The 12,442-nt window shown below is 47.9% G+C and overlaps 2 protein-coding genes across 5 annotated transcripts in view; both read right to left on the bottom strand.

Annotated features, from left to right (window-relative positions):
* Nucleotides 1-3,166, bottom strand: part of kiaa1109 (KIAA1109 ortholog) — a 48,795-nt gene extending 45,629 nt beyond the window's left edge. For all 4 annotated transcript variants that reach the window (XM_028953703.1, XM_028953705.1, XM_028953749.1 and 1 more), the window contains exons 1-5: nucleotides 3,031-3,166; nucleotides 1,074-1,173; nucleotides 864-980; nucleotides 688-766; nucleotides 505-569 (exon numbers count right to left, since the gene is read on the bottom strand). In XM_028953703.1, coding sequence (XP_028809536.1) covers nucleotides 505-569; nucleotides 688-766; nucleotides 864-980; nucleotides 1,074-1,161 — 349 coding nt within the window. In that variant the 5' untranslated portion in view covers nucleotides 1,162-1,173; nucleotides 3,031-3,166. The remainder of the gene's footprint in view (nucleotides 1-504; nucleotides 570-687; nucleotides 767-863; nucleotides 981-1,073; nucleotides 1,174-3,030) is intronic.
* Nucleotides 3,167-3,384: 218 nt separating this feature from the next.
* LOC114789671 (guanine nucleotide exchange C9orf72-like) lies at nucleotides 3,385-11,059 on the bottom strand. Its single transcript, XM_028978909.1, has 10 exons — nucleotides 10,900-11,059; nucleotides 10,053-10,651; nucleotides 9,414-9,509; nucleotides 9,230-9,294; nucleotides 9,081-9,153; nucleotides 5,468-5,584; nucleotides 5,144-5,379; nucleotides 4,244-4,301; nucleotides 4,064-4,173; nucleotides 3,385-3,978 (listed from the first exon to the last, which is right to left on the bottom strand). Exons 2-10 carry the CDS (start codon nucleotides 10,506-10,508, stop codon nucleotides 3,792-3,794), a joined length of 1,398 nt encoding a protein of 465 aa, XP_028834742.1. The 5' UTR covers nucleotides 10,509-10,651; nucleotides 10,900-11,059; the 3' UTR covers nucleotides 3,385-3,791.
* Between the last annotated feature and the right edge of the window lie 1,383 nt (nucleotides 11,060-12,442).

Below are 12,442 nucleotides of genomic sequence, written 5' to 3'. Positions count from 1 at the left end.
TTCTACATTTCTGCAGGTTGAAGAAAGCCAAATGTAAGACTTTTGAAGACCTTTTTTAAGGTAATTTTCACAGTTTACCACAAAATAAATTGACTAGGGTGACCTTTAACTCTAGAATTAAGCTATTAATTTTAGAATTTAGAATTAATTTTAATGATATTTAAGGCCTTAATGAAAATCCTATTTAATCTGCAGATTTTCAAAGGCCTTTGAGAATCCTATTTAATCTGCAGAAACCCTGTACTGTGTAACGTTAAGGTATTGTCAGGATTTTTTTGATACCGGTATCGAAAACTACATTTTGACAGTACTTTGACGCTTTTCTCTATCCACCATGATTTGAAGATGGTCAGCAGGTCAAGAATATACTCATTACAGCAACGTTGGTCAAGCAGCTAATCTGCATTTTAGTACTAATTTTTTTTTAATTCCCATCCCTAGTTATTTATTTTCTAATCCTCAACTGTACTGAACAGGTCGACTCTGAAAATGTCTGCGTCTCACCGTGTTGCTTCTGTTTAGGGTTGTACATTTTCCACCAGCGGAATATGAGCAAGCCATCTTGGATTCTGTACAAGGAACACAATTCTTATATTAAAAAAAAAGAACAAAAAAAACAGAGCACAGCACAGCCGGCATGAGCGTAGTGTGTAAAACGTGATGTCATGTCTTGTCAACTCGAGTTACCTGATTGACATGTCCTCATTGATGTAGTAGACATCGCGGAACATGACCTTCCCCGAGAGCACAGAGAACGAGAAAGAGCCTGCAGACACACACACACACACACACACACACACACACACACACACACTAGTACCGGGAACAGAACGAGTCGGGAGAATCGCTGGCCACACACTCACCAATGTGGATGTAGCCATTCTTGTAGAGCCGGTTGATGATGAGCGTGAGGATGAGGCCGACGTTGCGGGAGTTGTAGTACGTCAGGTAGATGATCCATCCGCAGGACAGAATGGTCGCTATACAAACACGCACCAGGCGGAGGCTCAACGTTGCACACGTACGTACGTACACACACACAGACACACACGCTGGCGACTTCCAACACTTACCAACCAGGAGCCAGACAGAGTTGGAGTCTCGTGGGGACAGGATGTGGTCCAGGTCATTCAGGTTGGGAAAGGTTTTGTTGTTGTCCATGTTTTCTCCAAACTGTTGGAACAAAACACACACACACAAAAACCGTCATTAATTATTAAAACTAAATTATAGTCACGTGACCTGCTTCATGCCGCCTGTACCAAAATGCCACAAATCCTCCAAATGCGGCACTCACACTAAATCTGCCCTGATCCCAGTCCAATACAATCACATCGCCCCATGGGAGCCTGTCACCACAGCAGTTCCACTTGGACTTTGGACATTTTCGGTCTTTAAAATGCTATTTGTATATGCGAGACATCGCGCCGTGGCAAGAATGATTTGATGGTTTGAGGAAAATAACTAGAAATAACTAGTCCACATGCATATGATCTGTAGAAGCATGCACGTCTAGATCAAATGAAGTGCTTATAGCCAACATGCACTTGCTCTTCCTGAAAGAGGAGTTCCATCCAACACTCTGTCTATTTGGAATGTTGTGCGTGTTTTTTTTCCCCCTCCATCTACGTGTTTACCGGAACAAGTGAAGAGCAAAACTGATCACATTCCCCTTCATGTGGCAATAACATCACATGGGTTTCACTTTCGTCCCGAGGACGGCAAGGTTCATTCTAATTCCTGAAGCATCTTCACACAGATCTCATCATATCAGCAGAAGAAAAAACATTTATAAAATCAACTACATAGCCTGACAGTACTTGAAGTATATGAAAATGTCATGAAAATTAAGATTATTTAACATCAATACAAGTTCCCCGAGCCTGTCTATGGTCCTGCAGTGGCTAGAAATGGCGACAGGTATAAAGAGTGTTTTGGTCGTTCTGCTTCACCGTTCAGAGAGCGGCAGCTCAGACGGTCGGATCTGGAATTTGTCCCCTTATGACATCATGAGGGGAAAGGTTACCTCCCGTTTCTCATGTTTTTTCCGGTCAGAGAATTTACCGCCCCGCCCCTAAAACATGATCTCCACCGACCGTCATTCCAAACGTGTGAAGCGTTGCAGTTGCTCTGTGTTTGGATGTAAAAATGAGCACAAATGTATTTTTTAGTTCCGTCACGCGAGACTCTGAAGAACCAGCGGGTTAATTTTATTTGTTCTGGAGAAACAGCTGATGATGACGCCATTTCCGTGAACGCCCCCTTAACTCCTATAGGCCACTCTCCTCCTCGTCCCGCCTCTCTCCTCCTCATTAGCATTTAAAGCTACAGACACAGAAACGGTGCATCCTGGGAAATCCCATTGTGGGACTGGATCAAAGTGGCTATAATTCTGCACCAAGAGACTTCAGATACAGTATTAGTGGACCAACGAGACCCACATAAAAGAAAAAATTACGTCAGGGGACCTTTAATGAGGATGCAATTAAATATAAAAAGCCATTAATTCCTGAAGTTTTCTGTTCTGTTCCGTTTCCACGGTTCGCTTGTGGCTGCCGAGGTCAGGTACACGACCGGGATTTACACAGAACAGGGCCTGCTGATAAGTTACGAATCCCGATAACAAGCGGCACGACTGAGGTGGGTGGCGTGTCCACAAAAACGACAAACGTGACCCACGGGACAACCTGTGGTTTCGTGACTTAACCAGAAAATGTCAGATCTCGACCAAGAGCTGCTGTAACAAATCAGACTCACAACTCCAGTCGCCAGCAGGCGACCTTTGACACGGAAAACGCTTTCAGGGCCATAAAGTGACCAGTTTCTGTGGGTTCACATCTTTATATTTACCGACACTGCGGCCCAAAACGCTTCACTTGCAGGTGCATTTAGGGAGGAGGAGGACTGTATTAATGATGCCTACAAATTAATTACGCAGCTGCAGCGATTACTCCCGCAACCCGGGCCGGACCACACCACGCCGACCCGGGTCCCGGCAGCGGCGCCGAGCGACACGAACGGAGAACCAACCTGTCGTCGCCCGTGGGGGGAGTTACGCCGCGCCCATGGTCATTCGGAGCGCTCCGCACGGCGCGGGGAGGAGGCCATTTCTCCGGCGCCGCCGTCCGTGTTTACCTTCCTACGTGCTGGCCGCTGCGCTGCTTCCGGTTCCATTCCCGAAGGGCGGGGCGAGAGTCAACCAATGGCCGCACGGAGTCCAGAAAATAAATCTCGAGTGACGTTCCAGCCGGCCAATAGGAAGTCAGCATGTTTGACACCGTGGTTTGACGAATAGAGAACGAGCGTAAAAAGAACGCAGAACCAAGTAAACAAGCCGAACGTGTAATTAAATTATTATTCATTAAAAACACACAAATACATAAATGGCAAAGACATTCATTTATTGACAGTATGGCACTAGAACAACACTTCAATGAATTCCATTTAATCAGTTTTCTCACATGCACGACTTCCCTTCTAATGTACAGTGCAAACTCACACAAACAAAGCAGAGCTCCAGCAAAGCAGGACACTGCACGAAGCTCAATTTCACCACTTGCTACACGTCAGAAAGAAAGATCTGTGATTAATTGCACGCTGGGCATCGATGGCACATACGGCACACACTAAAGCAAGATCATTGTATCATTGTAACACTGCACAACACGTCGCAACAGGTCAAACGCAGAAACGAGGGCATTTGCAAGCTGCCAACGGCGTTTGGCGGCGGGTTTATGTCACCAAGACGTGCAAACATCCCTCTGAAGGGCAACCAGGCCGCAGTGGTGGCATCAGAAGTTCATGAGGAGGTCACGTTCCTGCACACTGGTGTAAAACGGCCTCCCAAACACAAAGGAGTGAAGCCCCGCCCGCAGCTTCTCCGCCATCGCCATCACAATGTTGAGGTCGCCCTCCACGGTCAAGTCCAAGTCTGTCTTCAGGTTCTTGAGCGAGCGGAACGGCTTCTTGCCTTTCTGCCTGGAAGAGCATTTTAAGACTGGTGAGCTGGCGAGTTTCTAAGGCATGATCTGACGGAGGAGCGTGGGGCGACCGCGTGACTCACGTCTCGTCTTCGATGTAGCGCAGCAGGGTGACGGACTTTCTGTGGAGCAGCAGCAGGAAGTGGGACAGGTAGACGCTCCGCAGCGAGAGACCGGGCTTCAGCAGGAAGACCTGCAGCACAGACACAACCATGACGGTGGCACCGCCAACATCTGCCACACAGAGAGGAGACGCCACCCACCTCATCTATGAAAGACTTGACCAGAGTGTCCTTGTGCATCACATCCTGGAATATATTCCTGTTAAAACACACGCGTGTGCAAGAGAGGTGAACATTTGCATACTGTGGCACAATTCACTAATCTGGTAGCAGCCTAGTGGGTAACACACTTACCCGGGTTCAAATCCCGCTTACTACCATCGTGTCCCTGAGCAAGACACTTAACCCTGAGTGTCTCCAGGGGGGGACTGTCCCTGTAACTACTGATTGTAAGTCGCTCTGTATAAATGCTGTAAATGTCCTCTCTTCGCTTAGAAGCATCAGTGAGAATTCATTAGGCACTTCACAGGGGGTTTAATTAACTGGCCTGAGCTTCGTCTGGCTTTTTACGAACAAAGGACAGATGCAGAGGTCAAAGGTCGCCTGACATGAAAATGTGGTGTAAAGATGGTTAAATGCAGAGGGGACATTTTTAAAGTGATTGTCATGGTGATACACAGCAGCACAGCACACGGTGAAATGTGTCCTCTGCATTTGACCCATCACCCTTGGTGAGCAGTGGGCAGCCATGACAGGCGCCCGGGGAGCAGTGTGTGGGGATGTGTGCTTTGCTCAGTGGCACCTTGGCGGATCGGGATTCGAACCGGCAACCTTCTGGTTACGGGCCCACCGCCCAAAAACTGAAGTGACTACAACATCTGACCTCACGACCCCTGGATTACAAGACCAGTGCTCTGGCCACTGAGCTATGAAGCCATCGTTTTCACCGTGTCACCATGTGCTGTGCTGCAGTTTTTCACAATGCCAGTGACTTCACCTCCAAAACCCACTAATGCATGGCGCATAACAACATGGGTTTCATGCAGTACGGTTGCCAGTGTGGGAAATGTGCGTGTGTATAATTCGGGTCAGGGGGCATACAGGTCAGGGGTGAAAGAGTCGTTTGCCTGCATCAGGCTGTCAGGGGTCACGTGCTCCTCGCTGGAGGCTTTCCAGAGGGTGCCGAGTTCCGCCCGCTCGTAGCAGCGCTGGTGGTACATGTGCTCATGACACGGGGGCATCTGCTTCACCGTGTTGATGTCCACGTCGATGTGCGTGGTCGGGAACGGCGAGTACAGGACCTGCCGGTACGGGAGCACGAAGCTGCCCGTGGAGTCCTGGACGGGCACAAATTCAACGGCCGTCAACGCCAACAGGGACAACAGTGTTAGAAATGTGGGCATGTTCATGCACATTCACACACACCTTGAGCAGGCCTTGCACAAACAGGCCAGTGTCGTATTTGAAGGAGCCGTCAGCGTGGCAGAGGCGAGAACATTTCCTCTCGTCGGGGGTCAGGAAGAGGCAGAGCGTCAGAACGATCTGCAGGAATCGTCATTTTTTACCGCCATTAGCATCACCAGAACTTGACAGAATATAGTCCGTCACAACTGATCCGGTGAAAATATGAGTCTACAGGAGATCATATAGACAGAGCGAGGCAATATTTTTAAATCAATTTTACAGGGAGAAATTTTGCACTCACTCATGTTTGAAAGACACCCGCCTCTGAACCAGAGGGGCACAAAGTCCCAGGTTCGAACCCCACTTACTACCATCGTGTCCCTGAGCAAGACACTTAACCCTGAGTGTCTCCAGGGGGGACTGTCCCTGTAACTACTGATTAGGGCTGCACGATTTGGGGAAAAAGACATATTGCAATTATTGAGATCAATATTGCGATATGCGATTGCGATATGATAAATGCTTGTATATCAATGAAAAGTCGCATAGAAATTACTAATAGTGAAATGTTTAATTTCAAAGTGAAACATACAAACTACTTATAACAACTTGAAATGCCCAGTGCTTTCAAAATGCAATATTCTACAAAATTAAATAATCACAAAAAACTGTCGAACGACAAACCCTGGTAAGGCTAAACAACTGTTTTAATTATATTTGGCCATTATAAAATCCCGTATTATAGTTCTTTTTTGGAGGCTGACTTGAACACAGGGATGCATAGCTTTGCTAGCTTAGCTAAGGTTAAGGTTTGTAAACTGAGGTGAATTTCTTTAGGAAACAGTCTAAATAGTTAATGCCTACGTTTAGCCAAAACGTTGTTTGGAGGCTGACTTGAACACAGGAATGCATAGCTTCGCTAGCTTAGCCTAGATTAGCTAAGGTTAAGACTAATAAAACGGGATTTTATAACGGCCAAATATATTCAAAACAATTGTCCTGCCTTACCTATGAAAAGTAATCCCCCGGGATCTGGTTTGGAGTGTACAGCGGTTTGTACAGCCCCAAGCAGCACAAGAGTGAGGCATTTTTATGCACTTCTCTCCATAGACATGTATATACTTCACTCCACAGCAGAACCTCTCGCAATATGGCGGCGACGTTGACGTACAATGCAGCGCGTCATGCGGCGTCTAACCATATGTCTATGCGAGTCACGAATCTGAGGTCTCCATTGAACCGAATCGAAAGTCATGTGACCAAATACGTCATATTCGACTGAAGTGAGACTTCAGTCAGCTCGCAAACTTTGAGAGAATGAGTGATATGTTGCCGATTCAATCCATGTACTAATCATTTAAATCGCAGCTTTTTGCGTTCATGTAATCGCACAGACTGACATCGCGATTACAATTGCGATTAGATAAATCGTGCAGCACTACTACTGATTGTAAGTCGCTCTGGATAAGGGCGTCTGGTAAATGCTGTAAATGTAAAGTGTTACTGTATGGGAAATATGACATAATATCTTACAAACTGTCTAGGTCCTGTACAATGTAACAGGGCAGTGGTGGCCTCGTGGGTAAACAGACTAGTCAAAGGTCATGGTGTCACTGATGTGCCCTTGTTCAAGGTACAGTCCCCACACACTGCACCCTTGGCGCCTCTCCAGAATTTTCAGCACTAAGGGTGATGGGTTAAAGGTCCTGACATGATTATTTTTTGCTTTTTAATATCGTTCTCTAATTCTTTATCTGAAGTCTTTTGGTGCACAATTAAAGCCACTTTGATCCAGTCCCACAATGAGATTTTCCAGGACGCGCCGTTTCACCGTCTGTAGCTTTAAATTCTAATGAGGAGGAGAGAGGCGGGACAAGGAGGAGAGCGGCCAATAGAAGTTGGGCATTCGCGGAAATGACGCAATCAACACCATCCACCAACCACAACGTTTGGTGCAGACAGGACGTCGTGTTGCATTTTTTGACATTCCTGGTCGGGTGCTACGAGAGTTGTGCGCACCAGCTTGCAGACATCTTCAGATACCTTCAACACATCGCCGAGTTCAGCCGTGGTACCTACCTGCCTCAAAGCCACCGAGATCATCCCAGTGCCAAAGAAGTCAACTGTGTCCTGCCTCAATGATTACCGGCCCATAGCACTCACACCCATCATTAGGATGGGTATTATACCCCCCACCCAACAGAGGTGGAGGCCTCAGACACAACCTATTTTGCTGCCCTTTCATCCATCTCCCCCCAAAAAAACAGGCCCAATTCACACATCCACCAGGTTGGCCACATTTAATGACACGCTTAATGGGGGCAGGAGGAGCTGGCAGGGCGGGGCGGTCACATCTACCCACCTTCAGGAGTGAGGTGAAACCAACCTGGAGGATAACACTTACACACACACACACGACTTCAGCTCAGCATTCAATACTGTCATCCCTCAGAAGCTTGTAATGAAGTTAGACCTGATGGGAATAAGCTCTCCACTCTGCAGCTGGATCTTGGACTTCCTAACAGACAGGCCCCAGTCTGTGGAACAAGACCTTCAAGGTCCTCAGCCCACCGCTGTTCACTCTGCAGTGCCAACCACATCATCAACTTCACAGATGACACAACATTAACAACGATGAGTCTGCCTACAGAGTGGAGATGGTGGATTGGAGCCAGATAAACAACCTGACTCTCGATGTCACCAAGACCAAAGAGATGGTTATCAAGTTCAGGAAGAAACCGACTGTCCCCACCCCACCGCACATCGATGGTTCTGCTGTAGAGATAGTCAGCAGCGTGAAGTTCCTGGGTGTGCACATGACAGATGACCTCTCCTGGAGCCTCAACACCACCTCCACTACCAAGAAAGCCCGGCAACGTCTGCACGTCCTCAGGAAGCTGAAGAAGGCCAACCTCCCTCCTCCCATCGTTCTACCGGGGGACCACTGAGATGTTCTCTGCTGCTACATCACTGTCTGGTACGAGAACTGCACTGTCACCGAGCAGAAGGCCCTGCAGTGGACAGTGAAGACAGATCGCATCATCGGGGTTCCACTTCCACCATCTCCCAGCTCTACGAAAAACACCTCATCCGTCGAGCTCGGTACATAATGAAGGACGCTCACCACCCCTCACACGCCTGGTTCTCCATCCTACCGTCTGGGAGACGTTAGTTAGTATAGTTTAGTGTGTATTTACATATATATTTTTCTTTTATGATTGTACTATGGGGGGTCTGTGTGAAACATTATTTCAATACACGGTGTACGGTGTATACTGTTGTGCTGACAATAAACCAATCTAGAATTATGACGTCATAAGAGGACAAATTCCAGATCAGACCGTCTGAGCTGCCGCTCTCTGAACGACCAAAACACTCTTTACACCGACCGCCATTTCTAGCCACTGCAGGACTATAGGCAGGCCGGGGAACTCGTATTAATGTTTAATCATCTCACAGTCACGTTTTCATGTCAGGGGACCTTTAAATGCAGACGACACATTTCGTTGTGTCTCTGTGTGCTGTGCTATGGCGCGTATCCAATTTCAGCAGAGGTAACATTTCCAGAATCCCCGTGGTCCTCCAGTCCAGAATTACTGGTATAAGGAATCACCCAAAGCGCTTCCTCTGGTACCTTGTTTACTTTGTCAGGGTTGCTGCCAACCACCATGGAGCAGCCGCAAGTCTGCAAATGAGAACTGATGGCCCTGAAAAAAACAAAGAATAAAAAGATAAAAAGAATGAAGGAGATTTTGGCGCGAACGGGCCAGTTAATAAACACACTTGTGCAGAAAATCCTCATGGCAGCTGTCACCGATGTCATCGTCGTTCAGGACGGTGTCTTTAATCTGCACCAGAACGGACAAAAACGCCCAGCATGGGTTTAATATGCAGGTTCACCAGATCTTACGCTGATGTGGGTATACTGGTGTTAAAATGGAGACCATGTGTGTGTGTGTGTACTCACGTCCACGTCCTCTGGTACACTGTGTGTCTTCATTGAGGACAGCAGGTTCATGATTGCAAGGATCTCAGATGTCAGGACAGGGATAATGTCAAAACCCTTTGGAAAAACAGAAATACCTCTAAGAAACGTTGGGTGCAGCTAACGTCCGTTTTTCCACATTTATATTATTTACTAATGGTCCCCTGACATGAAAAAGTGACTCTGTGAGATGATTGAACATTAAAACAAGTTCCCCGAGCCTGTCTATGGTCCTGCAGTGGCTAGAAATGTTTACATTTACAGCATCTACCAGACGCCCTTATCCAGAGCGACTTGCAATCAGTAGTTACAGGGACAGTCCCCCCGCGAGACTCTGAAGAACCAGCGGGTTCATTTTATTGTTTATGGAAAAAAAAATAATGACGTCCCCTCAACTTCTATTGGCCGCTCTCCTCCTCGTCCCGCCTCTCTCCTCCTGATTAGCATTTAATGCTACAGACGGTGAAACGGCGCATCCTGGGAAATCTCACTGTGGGACTGGATCAAAGTGGCTTTAATTCTCCACCAAGAGACATCAGATACAGAATTAGTGGACCAACAAGACCGACATAAAAGCAAAGAAATGTTAATGTCAGTGGAGGTTGAAAAATGCAGATGTACCTTCTGCATGCAGATCCGTCCCTTGCGGATGATGTGCTTGAGACGCTCCACACACACGGCGTGCAGCGGGAGGTAGAAGCTCAGCTCCTCCTGCGGCAGGATGATTGACAGCGCACACGTGTTCTTGTCGCCCTTCAGCTCGCCGTCGAAGATGAGCGACACGATGATGACGCCCTTCTCTGCCAGGACGAAGAACTTCACGTCCACCGCGCCGCTCTCGGCGCTGCGCAGGATCTCGCCGTTCAGCGTGTGGTTCGCCAGGAAGGTGACCTCGCCGTCGCTGAGCAACAGCGGCGACTCCGCCGCGTGCCGGCGCGGGGCCCAGATGTGGCGCACGCGCGGCCCCAGGATGTTGTCCCAGTAGGCGAAGGTGGCGGCCAGCAGGGGGCACGTCCCCGTCATGCTCATCGTGGTCTTCGGCACTGCAGGGGACTGGGGGGGACAGCCAGCTGACATGGCGACCGCTCTCACACACACACACACACACACACACACACACACACACACACACACACACGGTCCCCTGTCCTGCTGTGACAAAGACGTCCCTTCAGATGATGGGATCACGTGGTCACACACAAAAAGGGAAGCGCCAAACCCTGCAAACGAAACGGCAAGGACGTTTAAATGCGTCGATAACAGGAAACCCCGACAATTAATATAAACGTGTCCGTGGCAGAAATAAACACCGTCTGGTGAGTAAATATAATTTAGACCACGCAAGTCTCACGATCCCAGGTACGTTCTTAACCCCCCAAAAAGCTGATAGTTCATATTTTTTGTCTCTTCTGTTTTCCCAGTTGAGATAAAAACCAGCGCCAGTGCACAACAGATCCGAATAACCCACGTTTAGCTGAAACTGTCCCCAAACACGAGTGGGACGTGGACGTTGTTTATCCCTCGATCAGCGTCGCCTCGTCACACGGGGTCCTGTAGCGGCGGGAGCCGCCTGCGTCGCCCCGGTCCTCCGGCCGTGTTGACGGCGGACGGCGGGGAGGAGAAGAAGAGGCGCGGCCCGCGGTGGCGACGGGCGGCGCGGCGCCCCCTGCTGCTCGGCGGCGGACACTGCACGGCCCGCCGTCTCCCGACGGGGCGAAGAAGAGTTCGCGTTTTTGGAAAAAAGGTAAAATCTTAAATTCATTATTATCAGTTCAGCGCTGGGGGAAAACTACCTTTCGTGTGGAGGTGTCTCTAATACCCCAAAGGAATTCCTGTCAGACCTTAAAAGTTACTACGATACATCTATGATTATTGTACGTTATTGTAAGTTATCTATGATTTTTCTAGTGATTTTATACAATAAAGGGCAAAAGTCTGGACACCTTCTCATTCAACGTGTTTTCTTTATATTCATGACCATTTACGTTGGTAGATTCTCACTGAAGGCATCAGAACTATGAATGTGGAGTTCTGTACTTAATAAAAAAGGTGAAATAAGTGAGAACATGTTTTATATTCTAGTTTCTTTGCTCTGATTACTGCTTTGAACACTCTTGCCATTCTCTCGATGAGCTTCAAGAGGTCGTCACCTGAAATGCTTCTCCAACAGTCTTGAAGGAGTTCCCAGAGGTGTTTAGCACTTGTTGGTCCAGCTCACCCCAAACCATCTGGATTGGGTTCAGGTCCGGTGACTGTGGAGGTCAGGTCTCCACTTTTTGTTAAGTACATAACTCCACATGTGTTCATTCATAGTTTTGATGCCTTCAGTGAGAATCTACCAACGTAAATGGTCATGAAGATAAAGAAAACACGTTGAATGAGAACTTCTTCACTTTGAATGAAGAATATGAATAAAGAGAATCTAAATTGAGCCCTGTTAACACCGCCATTCTGAATCCAACCAAATGTGAACAGAAGAAGCTGAGGTCTCACCAAGGAGTTATATCATCTTAGCGCCACTGTCCTCAACTATGGTGGCCCCTAGTCCTGGCCACTTTGACATGGGACACGATCTGTAAACCAAGAAAGGGGTAGTTGGAGAAGCAAACTACACTTGGCCTGGAAAGCAGAAAGGCTGAATACAAACGTCGGTGGTTTGCTTCCTACATTGCTGAGTGATCTTACCAAGTGGCTTGGACGTAGACTCTCCACTGGCGTCCCTCAAGGTGAATAAAAAGTGACTAAAAAGATTGTATTCAGAGTTGGGGGTCCTAGTGAACCAGAATTGACCACTTCATCCTGGATAAGGGCGTCTGCCAAATGGCTTAAATGTGAATGTAATGCAAGTTCTTGGCGTTTATGATGGAAATTGCGGCCGTGAGAGTTTGTTGAAAAGTGGTCACGGGTTCGAGCAGGCTCGCTGAACATCAGGAGGGCCTCATGGACGTGCGGTGTGTTGGGTTTATGAAAGAGAAAGTGCATGAGACTGCTGACAAGTCTCTCGGTTGGTC

The sequence above is a fragment of the Denticeps clupeoides genome, chromosome 1 (assembly GCF_900700375.1).
Source record: "Denticeps clupeoides chromosome 1, fDenClu1.1, whole genome shotgun sequence".
Taxonomy (NCBI): domain Eukaryota; kingdom Metazoa; phylum Chordata; class Actinopteri; order Clupeiformes; family Denticipitidae; genus Denticeps; species Denticeps clupeoides.
The sequence above is the reverse complement of the archived record's forward strand: the minus strand, read 5'-3'. Positions and strand labels throughout refer to the sequence as shown.